The sequence below is a fragment of the Saccopteryx leptura genome, chromosome 2 (assembly GCF_036850995.1).
Source record: "Saccopteryx leptura isolate mSacLep1 chromosome 2, mSacLep1_pri_phased_curated, whole genome shotgun sequence".
NCBI lineage: Eukaryota > Metazoa > Chordata > Mammalia > Chiroptera > Emballonuridae > Saccopteryx > Saccopteryx leptura.
In genome coordinates this window covers 251,425,081-251,448,261 of record NC_089504.1, presented here as the reverse complement: position 1 = coordinate 251,448,261, position 23,181 = coordinate 251,425,081, and the positions used below count along the sequence as shown (strand labels likewise).

Here is a 23,181-nt window from a genome sequence, read left to right as displayed (position 1 = left end):
CCCACGCCCGCTTCAGGACCCGCGTCCCGTGCTGACCGCACCATTGCCTGACGGTGCGTTCTCTGACCCTGCGCCTTCAGAGGTCGGGGCTGCAGCCACACTTTCTCGCTGCGCCGCCGGATGCGCGTGGGAGCGCCCTAGCTCGCGCGTGTTGCCCCGGCCCTGCGCCGGCCGACCCCTGGAGGGGCACCATCAGGCAGTGGCGCGGGCATCCCGAGACGCGGGGGCCTGAAGGGCGCGGGTTCCCTCGGCCGCGACGGCGGCGACGACGACGACGGCGGTGGCGGCGGCGGCGGCCAGGAGGGCGGTGGCGATGCTGTGGCCGCGGCTGGTGGCCGCCGAGTGGGCAGCGCTGGCCTGGGAGGTGCTGGGAGCCTCGGTGCTGCTGCTCGCCGTGCGCTGGCTGGTGCGGCGGTTGGAAAAGCGGCCGCGGGGCCTGGGTCCGAGTGCGGCCCCCGCCCCGCCTCCCCGCGCGTCCGTGGACCCGGCCTTTAGCCCCGGTAAGGCCCCTCCGCTCCCCTGCTCCCGGCGTGGGTCCCACCCCTGGCCCGAGGGCGCAGTTCTGGGGAGAAAGCGGGAGTGAGACTCTGGGGTCCTTAACTGGACAGACGACAGCGCGGCGCGGCGGCCTCTGGGTGTCGTTCTGTCTGTCGTTCGGAGCGTCGTTGCCCAGGAGCCCGCTCGCGTCCGGCGCCCCCGTGTTTCCGCGCAGTCTGCACCCGTTGCGCCTCCCGCACGAGCCTGCGTTCTACGCCGCCTCGCCCGCAGGTCGTGCCGGTGGGAAGGAAATTTTTTTGAGCAGAAAGCGAAGTGGATGATTCCGCCTGGGGCCCTTGGGGCTGAAGGGGTCCCGACCTCTCGACGGAGGAAGGGGCCCCCGGAAGGCCGGCTATGCGGGGATGTCTGTGGCCGCCTGCGCTCGTCCCCCTAACCAAGCTCCAGGCGCCGGCTGGAGTGATGTGCTGACCTGTCCAGTTAGTTAGTTCCATGGTCGGCGCGGCCAGGAAATTCAACCGCGAGACTGGAAACCACTCAAACCCGGGATGTAAGGGGGCTGAGGTGACAGGGTCTTTTTGCATTTAAAAGCATTTCTTTCTGGCCCTGGCCGGTTGGCTCAGCGGTAGAGCGTCGGCCTGGCGTGCGGGGAACCCGGGTTCGATTCCCGGCCAGGGCACATAGGAGAAGCGCCCATTTGCTTCTCCACAGACGCCCCCTCCTTCCTCTCTGTCTCTCTCTTCCCCTCCCGCAGCCAAGGCTCCATTGGAGCAAAGATGGCCCGGGCGCTGGGGATGGCTCCTTGGCCTCTGCCCCAGGCGCTAGAGTGGTTCGACGCCCCGGAGGGGCAGAGCATCGCCCCCTGGTGGGCAGAGCGTCGCCCCTGGTGGGCGTGCCGGGTGGAGCATGCGGGAGTCTGTCTGACTGTCTCTCCCCATTTCCAGCTTCAGAAAAATACAAAAAAAAATTATTTAAAAATAAAAATTTAAAAGCATTTCTTTTTAAATGTTTGGTTTCCCATTTTTAAATCATCTTAGACGTATAAACAATCGATGCAGTACGAAGTAGAGAAAACATGGGCAACGAGGTTCAGCAGCACCAGCCTAGTAGCTGAATGCAAATTAAACGGGTCATGAATGAGAGACCTTACTATACTCCCATTACGATGGTAAATTAAAAATGACCGATATTCCAAACGCTGAGAAACTGGGTCTCATTTACTGCTGGTGGAAATGTTAAAGGTGTAGCCACTCTGAAAATAGGCAGTTTCTCAAAGAATTGAACCTGCACTGCACTCTGGGACATTTTTCCTAAAGAACTGATATTTCACTCTGAAACACGTAGACGAATATTATAACTTGATTTGTAATTGCCCTGAACTGGAACCAGCCCAGAATTCTCTTCAGGTGTGAGTGTTAAACAAACTGTCTCGGCAGTGAAACAGATGTTGGTCCCCTCTGCACCTGCACAGATCTCATTGTCATTGTGCTGAGTTATAAGGACATCTGTAGGTGGTCTGCAGTGTGCAATTCTATTTATATAACATTTATTTGTTTTTATTTAGAAATTTAATTTAATAGGGTGACATTGATCAGTAAGAGTACAGAGGTTTCAGGTGAACATCTCTGTAATATTTGAACTATTGATGGTATTGTGTGCCCATCGCCCCAAGTCAGATAATTTTCTGTCACTATATATTTTTTATTTATTTATTTATTTATTTATTTTTTTTGTATTTTTCTGAAGCTGGAAACGGGGAGAGACAGTCAGACAGACTCCCGCATGCGCCCAACCGGGATCCACCCGGCACGCCCACCAGGGGCGACGCTCTGCCCACCAGGGGGCGATGCTCTGCCCCTCCGGGGTGTCGCTCTGCGGCGACCAGAGCCACTCTAGCGCCTGGGGCAGAGGCCAAGGAGCCATCCCCAGCGCCCGGGCCATCTTTGCTCCAATGGAGCCTTGGCTGCGGGAGGGGAAGAGAGAGACAGAGAGGAAGGAGGGGAGGGGGTGGAGAAGCAAATGGGCGCTTCTCCTATGTGCCCTGGCCGGGAATCGAACCCGGGTCCCCCGCACGCCAGGCCGACGCTCTACCGCTGAGCCAACCGGCCAGGGCCTTATATTTTTTATCTCTTTGCTCGCTTCCCTCCCACCTCCCTCCCCTTATTAACCACTTCTATATGTGGCCATGAGCCTCAGTTTTATATTCCACCTGTGTGGAGTATATATTTGTCCCTCTTTATTCCCCTCCCTCTGGTAACCACTTCACTTTTATCTATGTCCACGAATGTGTCTATATAACATTCTTGAAATGACAGTAGCGATAGAGAATAGATCAGTGTTGCCTAGGGTTGGGGACAGTTGAGTAGTGTGCAGTAGGTGTTTTTGGTGCTTGGTGCCTAAATCTCCATTTGTTGTATGTCTGATATTCTCTGCTTTAGGTAGAATCACTTCCTGAGCACCTGGACTGGAAATCTAGAAATTGTCCAGGCTGACTGCAATCCCTCAAGGCCCTTGCATGACATCTAATCCATCCGTAATTAAGACCTGTTCTTGCCCTGGCTGGATAGCTCAGTTGGTTAGAGCAGTGGTCCCCAACCCCCAGGCTGCAGACCGATAGCGGTCCGCAGAGAAAGAATAAATAACTTACATTATTTCCATTTTATTTATATTTAAGTCTGAACGATGTTTTATTTTTTAAAAATGACCAGATTCCCTCTGTTACATCTGTCTAAGACTCACTCTTGACGTTTGTCTCAGTCACGTGATACATTTATCTGTCCCATCCTAAAGGCCGGTCATTGAAAATATTTTCTGACATTAAACCGGTCCGTGGCCCAAAAACGGTTGGGGACCACTGGGTTAGAGCATTGTCCAAACGGGCAGAGGTTGCTGGTTCAATCCCCAGTCAGGGCACATACAGAAACAAATTGATGTTTTTCTCTCTCTTCTCCCCCTTCTTCTCTCTAAAATCAATAATTTTTTTTTAAGTGTAAAAGAAAAAGACCTGTTCTAATCTGAGTCCTTGTCTTCAGCCCCGTTACTGACATTGGTCAGTTGCTGCCCATTATTTCTTACCTTCTCCCCTGATTCTAACTGACAACGCTTAACCTGTCTCCTTAGATTTAACTGCTATTTCTCCAAATACTTATTTTTTTAATATTTTTACTTATTGATTTTTTTTTGAGGTAGAAAAAAACATTGATTTGTTGTTCCACTTATTTATGCATTCATTGCTTGATTCTTGTGTGTGCCCTGACGGGGGATCAAACTCACAGCCTTGGTGTATTGGGATGATGCTCTAATCAACCAAGCTACCTGGCCAGGGCCTCTTCAAATATATTCATTAAAGCTCCTGCTCAAGCCCTGGCCAGATAGATAGCTCAGTGGGCTAGTGTCATCCTGAAGCACAAAGGTTACCGTTTTGATCCCCAGTCAGGGCACATACAGGAACAGATCAATGTTCATGTCTCTCTTGCTCACTCACTTCTCTCACAAAAAAAGAAAGGGAAAAAAATGTACATTTGAGCTGTCAAATTGATTTGTGTTGTTTTGGGCCTAGGTGAAATGACCATGGATGCCGTCTTAGCTCGATTGAAACTCCTGAATCCAGATGACCTGAGAGAAGAAATTGTCAAAGCTGGATTGAAATGTGGACCCATTACCGCAACCACAAGGTTCATTTTTGAGAAAAAATTGGCTCAGGCTTTATTGGAGCGTGGAAGAACACTGCCATCACACCCTTCTGACCAGGCCGCCAGAGCTCTCAGCCAGGATGCACAGATGATTTTGAGGTCTGCTGTAAGGAGCCCTGCTGAGCAGGTCAGCTTTTCTGAAGAAAAAGATTTTGGTTATAGTGTGGGCTTGAATCCTCCGGAGGAAGATGACTTGAAGTCGAAGCCTTGCTCGGTGCCCTTCAGTGCTGCGACTGTGCTCAATGACCCCAAAACCCTGGTGAGGGCCTCTGCTGAGCCACCTCTATACTATGGGGTGTGCCCGGCCTACGAGGATGCCCCAGCGAGAAACGGTAATGTGTTAGGCGTGATGTTTCTTATAGGGAGGGAGTGCCTGTACAGCAAGGGTAAAGTGATCTTAAAAATCTCAACAGCAGCCCTGGCCGGTTGGCTCAGCGGTAGAGCGTCAGCCTAACGTGCGGAGGACCCGGGTTCGATTCCCGGCCAGGGCAAACAGGAGAAGCGCCCATTTGCTTCTCCACCCCTCTGCCGCGCTTTCCTCTCTGTCTCTCTCTTCCCCTCCCGCAGCCAAGGCTCCATTGGAGCAAAGATGGCCCGGGCACTGGGGACGGCTCTGTGGCCTCTGCCCCAGGCGCTAGAGTGGCTCTGGTCGCAACATGGCGATGCCCAGGATGGGCAGAGCATCGCCCCCTGGTGAGCAGAGCCTCGCCCCATGGTGGGCGTGCCGGGTGGATCCCGGTTGGGCGCATGCGGGAGTCTGTCTGACTGTCTCTCCCTGTTTCCATGAAAAAAAAAAAAAAAAAAATCTCAACAGCAGGCCCTGGCCAGCTGGCTCAGTGATAGAGCGTCGGCCTGGCGTGCAGGAATCCCGGGTTCGATTCCCGGTCAGGGCACACAGGAGAAGTGCCCATCTGCTTCTCCATCCCTCCCCCTCTCCTTCCTCTCTGTCTCTCTCTTCCCTCCCGCAGCCAAGGCTCCATTGGAGCAGAGTTGGCCTGGGCGCCGAGGATGGCTCCATGGCCTCTGCCTCAGGCGCTAGAATGGCCCTGGTTGCAACAGAGCAATGCCCCAGATGGGCAGAGCATCGCCCCCTGGTAGGCATGCCGGGTGGATCCCGGTCGGGCGCATGCGGGAGTCTGTCTGACTGCCTCCCCGTTTCCAACTTCAGAAAAATACCAAAAAAAAAAATCTCAACAGCAATACAGAAAGGTTGCAGGTTTGATCCCTGTACAGGGCACATACAGGAACAGATAGATATTTCTGTCTGTCTCTCTTCTTCTTTCTCTCACTCTAAATCAGTAAATAAGTTTTAGAAAATCCCAACAGGATAAGAAAGAATAATTTATTATTTATTATTATCATAACCTCATCACCCCAAATTAACCACCATTGGCATTTTTTTTTAATTTTTTTACAGAGACAGAGAGTCAGAGAGGGATAGACAGAGACAGACAGACAGGAACAGAGAGATGAGAAGCATCAATCATTAGTTATTTATTGCGCATTGCAACACCTTTAGTTCATTGATTGCTTTCTCATATGTGCCTTGACCACGGGCCTTCAGCAGACCGAGTAACCCCTTGCTCGAGCCAGCGACCTGGGTGTCCAAGCCGGTGAGCTTTTTGCTCAAACCAGATGAGCCCACGCTCAAGCTGGCGACCTTGGGGTCTCGAACCTGGGTCCTCGGCATCCCAGTCCGATGCTCTATCCACTGTGCCACCGCCTGGTCAGGCCATTGGCATTTTTTATAGAAAGTGCTCCTAAAAAGTTCTTTTAATCTATATATAAATTTTTAAAAACTAAGAAAAATATTGTTGGTTAGTTACTATTTGTTAGTTAATCATCTCCCTTCTCTTTTTCAACGTAACCTGAACACTTGTTATATTAATGAATGCAAATGGCCAATGAAGGTATAAATAATTTTCAATATTAAAGAATTACAGTTTGAAACAAGTAAAATAGCATTGTAAAGAATTAATAGAAACTTGATATTGATTATTAGAATGTAATATATATATTATATATATAGTACATAGAGTGAAATTATTTTCTTCCAACCCAGTGATGTCTTACTCTCTGGAAGTAACCATTTAATAACTGCTTTTGTATATATGGGGGTATATAAGTGTACATTGTTTTAATTTTTTTTTAAGATTTTATCTATTGATTTTAGAGAGGGAGGGGGTAGGGAAGTTGCTTCTCATATGTGCCTTAACTAGACTGGTAAGCCTGGGGTTTCAAACCGGTGACCTCAGCATTCCAGGTCGACACTTTACCCGCTGTGCCACCTCAGGTCAGGTGAGGGATGCATTCTTAAACTTTGAAAGCTGCCACCCTCCCAAAGGTAGAATTTTATTTTTAAATATGGAATAGTATTTTTGGATATAAAATTACATGTGTGTGTAAAATATGTATCACCTTCTTTGTATTCACATGCATAGATGATCAAGCTTATTGTGTTTTTTCGGCTAGCTAAGGCCCTTTCTCTTCAGGATTAAAAATCTCAAGCATTAATACAAGAGAAAAGTCAGACAATAGGGTAACAATTGTTTACAGTTAAACACAGGGCCTTTGGGTATGACTACCTGACAGTGGCTCCAGTTACTCATCTTTATTTTCTGTGTTACTTTTCCTACACAGAAAGGATTCATGTTTATGAAGATAAAAAGGAAGCATTGCAAGCTGTCAAAATGATCAAAGGATCCCGATTTAAAGCTTTTTCAAGCAGAGAAGATGCTGAGAAATTTGCTAGAGGAATTGGTGATTACTTCCCGTCTCCAAACAAAACTTCTTCATTACTTTCTCCTGTGAAAATAGCATCACTCTCTAGCAATGGTGGCTTAAAAGGTAAATTGTATAGCAGTTCACAACTTGGCATTGCTATCAAATTTGCCCATGGGTATTTTCGTGCCTGTTTCCTGATATACAGGAATTAGTTTTCTCTGTCTTTACAAGAAGTTCAGTTTGGCAGGAAGTGAAAGCCCAGGCCTTGGAGCAGCTGGAAGAGAGTGTGTTGTTGGTCTGGGGAGACTGGGGACCATGAGGGTAGAGGCAAGGGGGCTGAGTGGGCCAGGCATCTACTCTGGGCTGTGATGCTGACAAGGCTTTTAGAGAAGCAACAAAGGGACCACTGTTACCCTTTTTGTCCTGTTCCCTCTGTCTCCCTCTTTCACTGCTGTCTTTTGGATTCAGGGGCATTTTTTGATGCTGAGACCAATCTGTTTTCTACCTGAGGCTACACCTGTTTCTAGTTCTGTGACACCAGCGTTGACGTAGACAATCTATCTAGTTAGAAACCTGATGATAGGTCTCCTAGCTCAGAATCTTATTTTGTGATAGGTCTTTGTCATCAGCATTGTACAAAGTTCAAGCCTCAGTCTTGTCCCCTTTGGAGCTCACAGCTGTCCTGCTTCCTAGGCTGGCTGCGGTTCAGAGGAAGGAAGGCCCTCTCCGAGCACACGTTGGGCCATCAGTCAAGACTCTCATCTGCTTCCTTTCCTTGGTCCCTTACTTGGCCTTACAAGGGTGCTTTTTTTTTTTTTTTTTTTTTTAATTTTTTTATTTTTATTTTATTTATTCATTTTTAGAGAGGAGAGAGAGACAGAGAGAGAGGGAGAGAGAGGAGAGAGAGACAGAGAGAGAGAAGGGGGGAGGAGCTAGAAGCATTAACTCCCATATGTGCCTTGACCAGGCAAGCCCAGGGTTTCGAACCGGCAGCCTCAGCATTCCAGGTCGACGCTTTATCCACTGCGCCACCACAGGTCAGGCATGCTTTTTTTTTTTTTTTTTTTTTTGTATTTTTCTGAAGCTGTTAATGGGGAGAGACAGTCAGTCTCCCGCATGCGCCCGACCGGGATCCACCCGGCACGCCCACCAGGGGGCGACGCTCTGCCCACCAGGGGGCGATGCTCTGCCCCTCCGGGGCGTCGCTCTGTTGCGACCAGAGCCACTCTAGCGCCTGGGGCAGAGGCCAAGGAGCCATCCCCAGCGCCCGGGCCATCTTTGCTCCAATGGAGCCTCGGCTGCGGGAGGGGAAGAGAGAGACAGAGAGGAAGGAGAGGGGGAGGGGTGGAGAAGTAGATGGGCGCTTCTCCTGTGTGCCCTGGCCAGGAATCCAACCCGGGACTTCTGCACGCCAGGCCGACGCTCTACCACTGAGCCAACCGGCCAGGGCCACAAGGGTGCTTTTTGCATGGGAACCAGAATGATTTCATGCACTTACAGGTTTTCCTCTGAGCAGTTTGTGGAAATTCCCCTCAAAAAGATCTCTTTCAGATTTCTTCAAGTGTTGTGATTAAACTAATAGAAGTCCCTTTGGCTCACTGCCTTTATGGGAATACTCCATGTGCTTTGAAGATCTGAGGAGGAAAGCTGGTGGCCATGTGACCCCCTCTCCCCCTCCTGAGCTCGATGCCCCTTTACAGAGTTTTCCCGGCTGGAGTCCAATGTGTTGTTTGCTCTTCGCTCACATACTACTGCCATGTGTTTGTGCCATGGCTGTAGGCTAGGACTTCGTCCTTCTGCTATGTGTTCTGTCATTCTTTCTTGCCTTTTACTCCTGAGTAGATCATAGGCCTTTGTGGGACAAACTTTTATTGCCCTCATTATAGCACATAGGGAGTGCTGAGAAAGAAATGCTTGTGAAATTAAATGTCTTTTTAATCACATTTATCAGTGGATTATATATTATAGGTTCTTTCAACTAACTGCTTTTTGGATTTCATGTAAATACTCTGCTTTATTTCTTGTTGTTATTGTTGGTTTTCTATTTAATTACTTTAATCTTTATTAATTTTTTTCTATCTTTATTTTTAGTTCCTTTTCAAATCTGCATTATTTGTATATGTAATTTATTGAGATTAATTGTTCTTAAAATCTGTCTCTTAACAGACAGCTTGTGCTTATCTGAGTCAGAAACAGTAAACAAAGAACGAGCAAACAGCTATAAAAATCCCCGCACACAAGACCTCACTTCCAAACTGCGAAGAGCTGTGGAGCAGGGAGAAGTAGACACCTTCTCTGACCTTATCTGGAGTAATCCCAGGTATCTGATTGGGTCTGGGGACAACCCAACCATCGTACAGGTAAGCCTGCGTTCAGCTTCATTAGCTTCCTGTCTGTGGGTGACAAAAAGGAAGCTCAAAATCTGTTTTCCGTTAGGAGGGATGTAGGTACAACGTTATGCATGTTGCTGCCAGAGAGAATCAGGCTTTCATCTGCCAGCGGACTCTCGAGGCATTGGAGAACCCTGAGTTTATGCGGCTCATGTACCCAGATGACGCCCAAGACATGTTGGAGAAACGTATTTGTTACATCCTCGACCTGTACCTGAACACTCCTGACAAGGGGGTGAGTGTGCCACATTCTCTTTCTTCAGTGACATTACAGCCAGTCTTATGGTTGCAACAAAACTCGTGTTCCTGGTTTTGAGTATTAATGCATTCCTGCATTATGTCAGTGCATGTGGAGAGTCAGGAAAGAGACGTGTATTCATTGAGCTCAGAGCGCTTAGAAAGATGGTTGGAAAATAAGAACCACCCACACACACAGGTCCACCCGCCAGGCAGGGTGCTGTGATCCCCAGGCCACTCACTGGTCTGCAGGCAGCAGTTGATGGTGCAGTTGTGGAGATCCTGGGGAAGGATCCCTCCAACAGCAAGTCAGAGCACTGAGAAGCATTGTAAATAATAGGGGCGCTATATCTTTTTAAATTAGTGATTTGGTTTTTTTTGCATAAATCCCCAGAATTGCTGGGTCATAGGTATTTCTATTTATAATTTTTTGAGGAACCCCGGAATAGAGAGTTTAGTTTATATTGGTATTAGCTGGTAGAGAATTTTCTTTGAGTACACACCAATTTCATAGACTGCTTTATTCTGGATGTTGCCTTCATCTGTTTATTTCACATTTTGAGCACTGATTATAAGACATCACAGCAGGACCTGTGTTGTTTAAGCGACTCTTTACTGGGCAGGCATCACACCCCAGCTTCATTGTAAGCTCTCTGCTAGACCTAGGCACCAGGCACTAGATACATGGTGACTAGGGCACTGTGCTGGGCTCAGGCCCTGGTATAAAGTGGATATGTGGTAGCATGCCAATATTCTTCAGCTATAAAAACGTCTTGTGTTGTCAAGGTTTTTGTTTTTGTACTAAATACCTGTTTTCATCATAAAGCAACCTTATGAAACAAAAGTGTGTAAATAAGAAATAAGTGTTCTTCCTCCGCACCTCTCAGGGCTATGACACACCGTTGCATTTTGCTTGTAAGTTTGGAAACGCAGATGTGGTCAACGTGCTTTCTTCACATCCTTTGATTGTAAAATGCCCACGGAATAAATGTAATCAAACACCTGAAGATGTAAGTACCTATTAAAATGCTGTTGCTGTGTAGTGTTAGAAATGAAAATACATAAAATTATAGTCTACAGTTACAACCACTGTGAAGTCAGGAGGCTGTAACTCTGTGAATGTGTGTCTCACGGGCACACTGTAGAATTTGGCTGCTGAGGAAGTCGCATCTGCAGAGCCTGAGGGCATGAGCTGCCCCAGTGTGCTTATTTTATTTTCCCAGAACAGGCAGTCAGTTGTTTTCACTAGCTCACAGCCTTTTATCAAGTTCCCTCAGTGTACATACCTCAGTTGACCAGGTTCAGAGAGAACAGAGGAGGTGGTTGTTATGGTCATGATGGTGGAGATGAGGGTGGTGGGGGTGATAAAGATGATGATGCGGATGGTGGTGGTGGTGGTGGTGGTGAGGATGGTGATGAAATGATGAAGATGATGAGGCTGATAGTGGAGGTGAGGGTGGTGGTGATTATGATAAGGATGATGATGCTATAAACAGCTGACATGCTCAGCTCAGGGTGTGCCAGGAGCTCTCCTAAGTCTCTCCCATGTATTCCCACCTGGCCTGCACAAGCTTTATGAAGCAGCCTGTGTCATGACCGATACTGGCAGCTGAGCAGAATGCACCTTAGAGAGAGCAGAGGTGTGTCTGGGCCTGTGAAGTGGACTTGACCATAAATTAGAGCTCTTAATTGATTGAACCTGCCAGCCCTTTGAGAATAGAACCTGTAAGAACCCTGTCTGGTAGCAAATGCCTTCTTTGTAATTGCTGTGCTTATGTAGTAGTGCCCACTTTCTGGATAAAATTTAGAATACACGTGAACAAAATAAAATCCAGACAATTCAACAACTCAGATTTTAACGTTATTTTGCATATATCTGACTCAGTGTTTTCTGTGCACATGGTATGTATATTTTTTTCAATATAAAATGATGTGTGGTAACACGTTTTTAAACGCATTTGACATGGCCTGACCTGTGGTGGCACAGTGGATAAAGCGTCGACCTGGAAATGCTAAGGTCGCCTGTTCAAAACCCTGGGCTTGCCTGGTCAAGGCACATATGGGAGTTGATTCTTCCAGCTCCTCCCCCCTATCTCTCTCTCCTCTCTCTGTCTCTCTCTCCTCTCTAAAATGAATAAATAAAAATAAATTAAAAAATTACAACCTTACCTGTTTAAAAAAATTTTTTTTAAAGCACTTGACATCTCAGACCCAGCCGAGTGGCTTTGTTTTGTTTTTTGGGGTTTTTTTTGTTTTTTGTTTTTTTTCATTTTAGAGAGGAGAGGGAGAGACAGAGAGAGAGAAGGGGGGGAGGAGCTGGAAGCATCAACTCCCATATATGCCTTGACCAGGCAAGCCCAGGGTTTCAAACCGGTGACCTCAGCATTTCCAGGTCGACTCTTTATCCATTGCGCCACCACAGGTCAGGCCTAAGAGTAGCTTAGTTTGTTAGAGCGCAGTCCCAATACACCAATATTGCATTTCGATCTCCAGTCAGGGCACATACAAGAATCAATCAATGAATTCTTAGGTAAGTGGAACAACAAGTCATTGTTTTCTTTTTTCTTTTTTTTTTTTTTTCTTTTTTTTTTCTGATGTTGGAAACGGGGAGGCAGTCAGACTCCTGCATGCGCCCAACCAGGATCTACCCGGCATGCCCACCAGGAGGCGATGCTCTGCCCATCTGGGGCGTTGCTCTGCTGCAACCAGGGCCATTCTAGCACCTGAGGTAGAGGCCATGGAGCCATCCTCAGTGCCTGGGCCAACTTTGCTCCAATGGAGCCTTGGCTGCGGTAGGGGAAGAGAGAGACAGAGAGGAAGGAGAGGGGGAGGGGTGGAGAAGCAGATGGGCGCTTCTCCTGTGTGCCCTGGCCGGGAATCGAACCCGGGACTTCTGCACGCCAGGCCGACGCTCTACCACTGAGCCAATCGGCCAGGGCCGCCTTTTTTTTTTATTTGCAGAGACAGAATCAGAGAGAAGGATAGATAGAAACAGACAGACAGGAAGGGAGAGAGGTGAGAATCATCAATTTTTCATTGTGGCGCTTTAGTTGTTCATTGATTGCTTTCTCATATGTGCTTTGACCGTGGGTCTACAGCAGACCGAGTAACCCCTTGCTCAAGTCAGTGACCTTGGGTCTAAGCTGGTGAGCTTTGCTCAAACCAGATGAGCCCGCGCTCAAGCTGGCAACCTCGGGGTCTCAAATCTGGGTCCTCCACATCCCAGTCCGACGTTCTATCCACTGCGCCACCTCCTGGTCCAGCTCATTGTTTTCTTTTTCTCTCTCTCTTTCTCTTTCTTTCTCTTTCTCGTTGTCTCTCTCTGTAGAAATTAGTAAAGAGCAAAATATAAAAGCATTTGACATCTCTTATAATTAGTTACAGACTTAAAAAAAAATAGCCTGACCAGGCAGAAGTGCAGTGGATACAGCATCGACTTGGGATGGTGAGGACCCAGGTTCGAAACCCTAAGGTCGCTAACTTGAGCCCAAGGTCACTGGCTTGGCTGGAGCCCCCAGCCAAGGCATATATGAGAAAGAAATAAGTGAACAACTAAAGTGCTACAAGAATAAGTTGATGTTTCTCATCTCTCTCCCTTCCTGTCTGTCTGTCCCTGCCTGTCTATGTGTCTATCATGCTAAAAAATAAAACCACTTAGTTGCACTAATTCCCAGGTACACTGTAGGAATGATTGTATTACAGGTTGTTTCTCACAGGCTGGCAGGAGATGATAGTATGGTAGTTCCTTCCTTATTTGAAGGTTATTGGTTTTTTTATTCTTTTCTAACAAAAATGTTCTTGTCACTACAATTCTTCAAGGGTTTACAGAGTTGATTACCGTAGTTGCATAAAGGAAACCTCTGTGTTCCCTGCGACATAGGTGTTCCGTGTCAGCCCTGCCATAAGCAGGGTCCCAGACAACAGGACTCAGAGAACTGAAAATTGTGTCTGTCTCCACATCTCTGCTCTGACTTGATCATGCAGTCTAAGATTTCTTTTTTATGCAGAAAATTAGCAAATATGCAGCAGCATGGAGAAAGGAAATAAAGTTCACCCATGCTCTCAGAGGTTTTTATTTCTTGTCCTGGCTCCTTAAGAATGTTTCAAAACGTGTAGAAGAAAGCTTGTACTGTTCAACCTGCGATTGTTTGGGCTTTATGAATATTGAGCATTAAATACTATCCTTATTTTGTTCACTTAAAAACTTGCTTTAATAAAACTTTAATAATAAGAAAATGTGATAAATTAAGATTTAGAGTGAACTTCACTTAACTGTTTTTTTAAACAGGTTATTTGTGAAAGAAGCAAAAATAAATCTGTGGAGCTGAAGGAGCGGATTAGAGAATATTTAAAGGGTAAGGAGGGGTGTCTGTGCTGGAGTGTGAGGCCCCTTTTTGGGCAGGACCTGGACAGCACCCCAGCCTGGTTGTGTTCAGAGTGAAGCGAGGGTTGCTTGTGAGCCCATTTGGCAGCCCTCGTTATGGTTACTGTTTCCTGAACTCTCTGCCTTCTTATAATCCCTCCTTTCACATCTTGTGTTGTTCTGAGAGACACTGTTATTGGTCACTTGCCTATTATCCATGGCCTCACCCCTTACCCTCTGCTGGCCACTCATGCAGCAGATGTATCTGACCTTCCTCAGGGAGAAGTGAACAGGAGGGGTTGTGCCTGAGCCCCCTGGTCATTCAGTCGTTCGTCAGGAACTCCCTGTCATCCCATTCTGCATCAAGCCCTGCCCCTCCTCCACAAAGTGAGGTTGTTCCTCCCTTCGCTCTCCGGCAGTCCCCACTCCTACAGCTTGGCCACCCTGGATCTCATTACCTTGGACTGAGAGTTGAATTGCCTGCTCAGCTTTTCAAGACGTGACCTGCCAGTTCTGTGGGGGTCTACCTCCATTCTCGGTGACCTCTGGTCAGGAGTTTGTGGGACTTGTGCCTCCTAACATGTAGCTTCCAGAGTGTGAAGATGGCTGGTTTCCAAAAGGGACCTTTCCCACCACTTTCCTCTGTGTTGTTTCCAGTGAGGTTCAGGTGATGCAGTAGAAGTGCCTTTCCCTGTCACCTTTAGCCAGAGGTCTTTGACCTCCACTGGTTGGAGCCTGTCTCTCCTCTCTTGGTTTCCTTTTTATTCTAACCTCCATAGGTGGTTCTCCATTTAACAGGTGCTGCTGCCACCTCCTGCCTTTTTTTTTTTAATTTTTTTAAACAGAGACAGAGGGAGAGTCAAAGAGAGGGATAGATAGGGACAGACAGGAATGGAGAGAGATGAGAAGCATCAATCATTAGTTTTTCGTTCTGTGTTGCAACACCTTAGTTGTTCATTGATTGCTTTCTCACATGTGCCTTGACCGCGGGCCTTCAGCAGACTGAGTAACCCGTTGCTCGAGCCAGCGACCTTGGGTCAAAGCTGGTGAGCTTTGCTCAAACCAGATGAGCCCGCGCTCAAGCTGGCAACCTCGGGGTCTCGAACCTGGGTCCTCCGCATCCCAGTCCGATGCTCTATCCACTGCGCTACCGCCTGGTCAGGCCACCTCCTGCTTTTTAAAAAATTTTTTTTTCTTTTAAAGAGAGACGGGAAGGGAGAGAGATGAGAAGCATCAACTCGTAGTTGTGGCACTTTAGTTGTTCATTGATTGCTTCTCATATGTGCCTTGACCAGGGTGGGTGGGGTTCTGCAACCAAGCCAGTGTGACCCCTTGCTCAAGGCAACAACTTTTGGGTTCAAGCCAAAGACCATGTCGATGACCCCACCCTTAAGCCGGTGACCCATGCATGCTTAAGCTAGTGAGCCTGTGCTCAAGCGGGTGACCTTGGGGTTTTGAACCTGGGATCTCAGCATCCCAAGTTGATGCTCTACCTACTGTACCACCACCAGCCAGGCCCACCTCCTGCTTTTGTAAATAAGGTTTATTTGCACACAATAGCAAGGTGTCTGTGTACATGTCTCTGGAAGCTTTCCTGCTGTACCCTGCCCTGTGACCTTACCACTCTGTTCTTCGTGATTTCACTGCAGTCTCCCTTTTTCTCCCTTAGAAATGTTTAGTCAGTTACACCAAATTGTAACATACAAAAAGGATAGGGAATTGGGAAAGAAGGGCAGTGAAAACCTTTTATTTTTAACATTTCTCCAGTTCTGACTTCCACTAATCTTGTTGACACAGTCTCAGTCTTTTAAGTTCCTGGGATGAAGAGCTGTATGCTCCTTCCTTCCTTTCCCAAGCAGAGGAAGAGTGTGGGGCTCATTGAATGAGTCTGGCACAAATGGGCCTCTTTACCAGGTCTGTCGTCTCCAGAAATTTGCAGCCTTTTTGTTGTTACTGTGGAATCACTTGCGTTGTTTCTTAGGCTGTTTCCTGGAAGCCCTACATGTGCAGTGAGGTGAGGAGCCATCCAAGCAGATGGGATTAGCTCTGGTGTTCCCCCCCAGGTCACTATTATGTGCCGCTCCTGCGAGCAGAGGACATGTCTTCCCCAGTGATCGGGGAGCTTTGGTCTTCAGACCGGACAGTGGAGGCCACTCATGTCGGCTGTGGTGGAGGCAGCCCCAGAGACCCTGTTCTGACTCTGAGAGCCTTCGCGGGACCCTTTAGTCCAGCCAGGGTGAGTTGCTATGGAAGCTTCTGGAATGAGCTCCTAGCTATACCCCCAAGAAGTGCTTAGTATTCCCAGCCTATTCCTTTGTGGTTGGTCTCCTTGGACGGCAATAAATTAGTGATGACGCTTTGGAATGTTTGTTGGAGAAATAAGGTATTGTGACCTTGTGCCTTGCTGGCCAGCCAGGGAAGATGTGGTGGGGAGCCTGTACCTCAAAGAAGTGACGTTTACCTGGGCCGACCCTCCTGTGCCATTGTCACCAGGTTCTCCCCATCAGTTTATAGACCTCTCACGGGCACTGCCAGTCTAGCTAGGCTGTCCTTTCCAGTGTTCTCGGACTGGTTTTGTCACAAGGAAACTTTCATTTGCAAACTTGCAAGTTCACCTTCTGGACTCAGGTATTTCATACAGTGGTGTATATAACCTTTCCTCTTGTTGAAAAAAAAATCTAAACAGTTACCATCAACTGTAAAACATCTCCCAAAACAAGTGGTGTCAGTTGTGATTAAATTCAGCTACATAAAACAAAACTCGAGTGGGTTAAAAACAATCATTTATTTTTCTTTCATGTGGTGGAAAAATGAAAGACTGGAGGCCTCTGGGTAGCGCTCTGTGCTGTGCTGCTCAGGGTGAGGCTTCTTTCTGAGGCCTGGTGCAGCTCCGATCCCACCGCCCACCAAGGGCTGCAGGGAGAGATAAGGGCTCCTCGTCCCTCCTCACCTCAGTCAGAATACAGCCCGTGGTCTCTCTTAGCTGTAAGACAGGTGGGCGTATTGCCCAGGGTGCATTGGGAGGCGGGGACTCTGGGAGCATCCAATTGGCTCTGTGATACTAGTGGTCCTTTACATTTGCCCGGTGGTTTGGATGCATAATACAGCTCAACCTCTTTTCTCTTCATAGGCAGAAGATTTTCGCAGACTCTGGAAAACCCCGCCTCGAGAGAAAGCAGGCTTCTTTCACAATGTCAGGAAATCAGATCCAGAACGAGGCATGGAGAGAGTGGGAAGGTACTTAAAGGCATCACATGAGTAACAGCTGAGTGGTGAAGTCATTTTGTATGCCGTGTGATTGTATGTTGACTGGGGGTGGAAGCTCGTGTGACATCTGCCTCAGAATCAGAGTTCCCAGGTAGTGCTTACCAGAATATTCCAGCCCTTTCCTGAAGCTCCGATTCCTTGTAAACCTTGTACACACTGCATTCCCACCCCACGGCCATAGCAGTCAGACAGCCTATGAGGGATGTTCATGTGTTTGGAATGAGGTGCCCTGTGTTGGGTGCTTTTTTGGCAATGGGAGAAGATAGAACACAAGACTCAGGGTGGCTGGTAATTGCTGGAAACAATCAGGGAGCTAAATTACAGCTTGAGCAAAGAAAGCATTATTGAATTATTTTAGAACTTTTTCTCACAATATGTGCCCAGTTTCAGATTTATAGCTTGAACCTGAAAAGGACTATTTTTAAAATTTCTATGTGCCTGGCCAAAACCAGAATCATATCCAACTTTATATCATTTTATGAAAACAAAAAGGTCTCTCTGTGGAGTTTTACTATTTCGCCTTTTACCTTTACACTTTGTTAATGAAAGGTGTATTTTGGTTGCGCTCTCCTTCCTACCCAGTGACTGGTTCATTCCATCATGTCCCATCTCCATGAGAAAACTGCTCAGTCTCATTATTAGGAGTGTGCTGTTTTAGAGGATGCAAAGTACTATCTTAGCCCCAAATTTAGAATAAAATAGAATCGTAACAAAGATTTCAGCCTTAACTATTTTCTTTGTAATCAGATCTTGGAGGTTTTGTTCGTTTCATAACTGATCACTTGTGCTTTATTCTTACAGGGAGTTGGCTCACGAGCTGGGGTATCCCTGGGTCGAGTACTGGGACTTTCTGGGCTGTTTTGTTGACCTTTCTTCCCAGGAGGGCCTGCAGAAACTGGAGGAATATCTCATGCAGCGGGAATTGAGCAGAAAGGCCCAACAAGACATGGTTGAAAACGAAACCTGTATCCAGGAAAAAGCCTCTGGCTTTGGTAAGGACATGTGGGGTGTCCCTGCGCTTGCAGGACCTGAACCTTGTCCTGTGGCCATCAACAAAGAGCTTGTGCCTGTGTATGTACAAAATCCTGCTGCTTCTCTCTATGCATCATATCCCCAGCACCCTGGTGTCCTCGATTAGTCAGAGGCACCAGGCGCTAGCCTACCTCTACCTGTGGCTGCCCTTGGCCTTGGCTTTCTTCTCATTTTCCTGGAGGCTCTGTTTGTAGGGTCCTGCTTGCCCTTTCCCTGGAGCATGGGGGATGGTTTGTCTTGTGTCTGCAGAGGAGGCTTTGATGAGGATTGATTGTCTTGGGGATCCACACTGTGCTGAGTGCACGTCATGCAGACTTTGTTACCCACACCTGAGGAGCTGTTTTGTCTACCTGACAGGCTCTCATGGGAAGTGCAGTAATTCCATCTCTATGAGGGCCTTTCTGGATGAAGATGATGACGTGAGCTTGGAGGAGATTAAAAACCAGCAGAACACAGCTCGAAACAACAGCCAGCCCACAACTGGGGCTTTCAGAGACTCAGTGTGTGACATCCTTCCCTTGGAGCAGAAGGCAAACCTCATAGAAGCCTCGGTGCCAGCCTGTCCACACAGCCACAGGAAAGAGTTATGCAGCCCCCCAAGTAGCAGCAAGACCCAGGGTTGGAAGAGGACGAAGACTGCTGGCAGAGAAGAAGCCCTCTGGTCCCCTGTCTCTGGCCTGACTGTTGAGTTCAATAAGCTCAATTTACAGAAAGTAGGAAGTGGCTTTCCTAAGACACCAAATAAAAATAAAACGAGAGATGAGAAGATCCTGGCATCAGGAATGGACAGTGATGTGTCAGAGTCTCCTGTTGCTGACAGACTTGGAAACAACCAAGCAAGGACGGAAAGTGTGATGTCAACGGGGATTGCCAACATGTGCCTGGGTCCCCACAGTCCCGGACACGAGGCCCAGCACATCTACTCTTCTGTGTCCTCCGAGCCCTCCCAGGTCCCCACTACGAAGGAGCCTGTCCAGAGGCTCTTCCTTTTTGGGTATGAGTTGGGTGTGTGAGTACATGTGTGACACCGTAGGGCAGGGGCATTCATGCACACTGACATGAAGGAATGTGAGCGTATGTGATACTGATTAATTATCCTAAAGCTTTCCTCTGCCCACAACCTGGTGCACATACATGCACCTGTAGTTCCCGTGTGTCATGTATTTGTAGTTCCTTGCGACTTCTCAGTCTTTCTCAGCTGGGTCTTCAGGTTGGTGGGAAACACATAATTTCCAGCTTTTCCTTGTGTTGCTGTTCTTTCTGGGGAAGTAGTCATCCCCAGAATGACTGAAACTGTCCTAAGAATGTAGCTTGCCTGACCAGGCAGTGGCTCAGTGGATAGAGCGTCGGACTGGGATGCAGAGGAACCAGGTTCGAGACCCCAAGGTCGCCAGCTTGAGCGCAGGCTCATCTGGTTTGAGCAAAGCTCACCAGCTTGGACCCAAGGTCGCTGGCTCAAGCAAGGGGTTCCTTGGTCTGCTGTAGCCCCATGGTCAAGGCACATATGAGAAAGGAATCAATGAACAACTAAGGTGTCACAATGAAAAACTAATGATTGATGCTTCTCATCTCTCTCCATTCCTGTCTGTCCCTATCTATCCCTCTCTCTGACTCTGTCTCTGTAAAAAAAAAAAAAAAAAAAAGAATGTAGCTTGTTCTAGGAAGAAAGACCTGGGGTTCAGCCTTCGTGTCTTGAGTGGTGGCCTGTCCCAGGTCTCAGAAGTGGAAATAGAACTGCATTTTCATAGCAGGGGGCAGGTCCTGAGGGTGCTCTCCCCAGGTCAGCGTGTCTTCTCTGCCACCTGAGCCTCTGCTTCGCAGCCTGGGCCCCAGCCTGACAGCTGGTGCTTGAGGTGGCGGCGGTGGACCAGCACCTACACCTGTGCTGGGTTTCTGAGTTAAGAATGCAGTGGTGGGGTGGGACCCTGGCCGGTTGGCTCAGTGGTAGAGCTTCGGCCTGGCGTGCAGAAGTCCCAGGTTCGATTCCCGGCCAGGGCACACAGAAGCGCCCATCTGCTTCTCCACCCCTCCCCCTCTCCTTCCTCTCTGTCTCTCTCTTCCCTTCCTGCAGCGAGGCTCCATTGGGGCAAAGATGGCCCGGGCGCTGGGGATGGCTCCTTGGCCTCTGCCCCAGGCGCTGGAGTGGCTCTGGTCGCAACAGAGCTATGCCCCAGAGGGGCAGAGCATCGCCCCTGGTGGGTGTGCCGGGTGGATCCCGGTCGGGCGCATGCGGGAGTCTGTCTGACTGTCTCTCCCCGTTTCCAGCTTCAGAAAAATACAAAAAAAAAAAAAAAAGAATGCAGTGGTGGGCGCTGGCTGAGTAGCTCAGTTAGTTGGAGCATCATTGCAGCTGTCTGGGGTTGTGAGTTCAATCCCCAGTCAGGTATATACAAGAGTCAACAACAACATGACTAGTGGAGTGACACATCAGTGTTTCTCTCTTCCCCCTCCCTCCCTCACTAAAGATCAACAAATAAATTTTTTAAAAAGGCAGTGGTGTTAGAAGTCTATTTTTAATCACGTTTTTCCTTTTTCTCTTTTTTAATGCCTTCTAGAGATGAGCCATCCAAACTGGATCGGGATGTTCTGGCAGCTCTGGAGTGTGCAGACGTGGACCCGCAGCGGTACCCTGCCGTGCACAGGTGGAGGGATGCTGTCCTGTGCTACCCACCCTCTGACAGACAGAGGTACCTGGGGGCCCTGGGGTTGCTGCTGCTAGCCTCCAGATCCACCTGATTCTGACCTACATAAACATGGCGATTCCCCCAGGACACTGGCCAAGCTAGCCATGACACTTGACCGTTCAGCCATGGCTGGGGCACCTCAGAGCAGAGGTCTGCAGTGGGTGGAGAGGCAGAAGGGGTGGTGTTGACATTGGAGGGTGCAGGGAGGGCTGCCCAGGGTTCCTGGTCACAGTCACGTGGGATTTGTGTGGACAGTGAAAATGGGCTTTTAATCTTCAGGGCCCAGGTTTTGAGATTCTGAGGTTCTGAAGGCCTCTTATTGGAGCCACAGTGATCCCCAGGCTTAGGTGCAGCTCAGTTCCTGTTGTGGCCTCTTATCTCCCCGCACTGCCGACCCTCTGTGCTGACAGACAGTTCTTGCTTTCCTCAGCTGGCCGAGCCCTGCGATAAAGGAGAAGTTGACATCTCAGCTGCTGGATCTTGATTTCTCTCCCAGCTGCAGCCCAGGGAGAAGTGGTTCCTCAGGGGGCAGCCCCAGGAAGCCCAGCCCCACCCACCAGTCCCCCTGCATGGGCAGCCCGGGGCGCTACAGCCCTGCCAGTGGGGGCCACCTCCGCAGGATGGTGCGCCTGGCCCAGCTCGCAGCCCTGTAGGGCTGGCGTGCGCTGCTGGGCTCTCGCTTCATGTTAAGTAAGGTTAATGGGTTTATTGCTAAAACTCACAAAAAAGGATGTATTCTGATTAATTTATTCTCATTTTGAGAGTAAATGAAGTTTAGGAAATACCAGTGTTTTGTGTAAAATTTAGATTTCTGTTGTTTTGGGAGATGTTGATGAAAGCAAACAAATTTTCTAACGACGTGGTAATGACACAGACCTCGTTCCCGTCCTGGTCGTATGTGTAACATATGGGTAGCCAAGGCCACCTTTGCTCCCACAAATCCTGGCAGGTCCCCAGAGGTAGCTGGCTGTGCTGGGGGCACGCTCACTTCAACTCAGTTCTGAAAACTAAGGTGAATTTTGTCCACCTTCCTTTTCTGGGGAGGGTCTTTCGCTTTCGGGTTCTTCTCAGACGAAGATGAAGCTTTTCTCTTGGATGAGATCTGTAGCCATTGTGAGACATGTGATATGCAGGACTCAGCAGCAGTCATGAGCTGTTTTCTTTTTCACCAGCACTGAGCTTCGGTGTATTTTATGACCAGTAAGTTGTTCCTGTTGAAATTATCCTTTAATATAGAATTCATTTCAGTTGGATTTCCTTTATAAAAAGTGTCACATTTTAGTATAGAAACTAGAGGGTTTTGACAGGTTTGAGCCCAGTTCAGTTGCTTGAATGCTGGTACTTTAGGTCCCCCCCCTTGGATCTGTGTGCACAGAGTGTGGGGGTCCCCACAGCTCCCCGTGTTACACCAGACGCCCAAAGACGGACACCACAGTGACAGACACTCTCACACGTGCAGTGTTTGTTCTGTGAATGTCCAGGGTGGGATCCAACTGAAAACCCTACCAGTGCTTTTACTGACTCCAGTGCCTTCCGTAAATCACTTTTTATCTTCCTGAACTTGCATTCTGAGACTGTACAGTGATACTAACTAGGCGTGAGATTTTCATTCATAAAAATTATTTCTTTCACATAACAAGACAGGTCAGGAGTATTAGAATCAAGATTTAGATTCGAAACTTCTAATGGTTGTTACACAAGGTGTTTTCACATATAGCATGACAATCTAGATCTAGATATAAGTAGAATATAATTCTATTGTAAAATCCAATGCATTTAAAAAGGCATCTTTTTCTCAGAAGAAATCAAAATACAGATGTATTCATCATGTGGAGGTTTTTTCTAGAAGCTTACCCCACTGTCCTGTATATTGCTGTAGATATTCAGATGGAAATTAAAACGGTGTTTTTGTTGTAATCTTGCTGGCTGCTGTTCCTGTTTTGTTAAGCGTTGGCCTTGACTGGTCCCCATGTTTCTATCAGGCAGTGGCAGTCCCAGTGACTAGCTTCCATTAATGTCGTTGGGCCCTGAAAATGACTATCCAAACACCTTTCCCCTGCTCCTCAGCAGTGTCCTCAAGTTTCTGGTTTCTGAAATGCCCTGCTTCTCATAGGTCTTATCAAGGGCAGGAATGCCACCAAAAAGGCAGGTCTGCAGACAGAACAGGAAACAGGACCTGCCTCCACCTTCAGGCTTGTGGGGTCCCAGGATCCAGGGCTCATGACTGGGGACTCCTGGCCACTCACCCACTGAGGTTAAATGTGAGTGCCGCCTGTTATGCTTGTGGTTTTAGAAGT

General features: G+C 48.1%; 1 protein-coding gene and 1 non-coding gene across 2 annotated transcripts; both read left to right on the top strand.

Annotated features, from left to right (window-relative positions):
* The first annotated feature begins 216 nt into the window (after positions 1–216).
* Positions 217–22,801, top strand: ANKLE2 (ankyrin repeat and LEM domain containing 2). Its single transcript, XM_066371250.1, has 13 exons — positions 217–500; positions 4,055–4,519; positions 6,828–7,034; positions 9,078–9,271; positions 9,348–9,536; positions 10,426–10,548; positions 13,827–13,893; positions 15,965–16,137; positions 17,032–17,138; positions 17,970–18,160; positions 18,558–19,194; positions 20,756–20,887; positions 21,315–22,801. The coding sequence occupies exons 1-13, from the start codon at positions 314–316 to the stop codon at positions 21,535–21,537; spliced, it is 2,895 nt and encodes a 964-aa protein (XP_066227347.1). The 5' UTR covers positions 217–313; the 3' UTR covers positions 21,538–22,801.
* TRNAV-AAC (transfer RNA valine (anticodon AAC)) lies at positions 4,603–4,678 on the top strand. Its single transcript has one exon. It is a non-coding gene; the product is annotated as a tRNA-Val (tRNA).
* Positions 22,802–23,181: the final 380 nt, after the last annotated feature.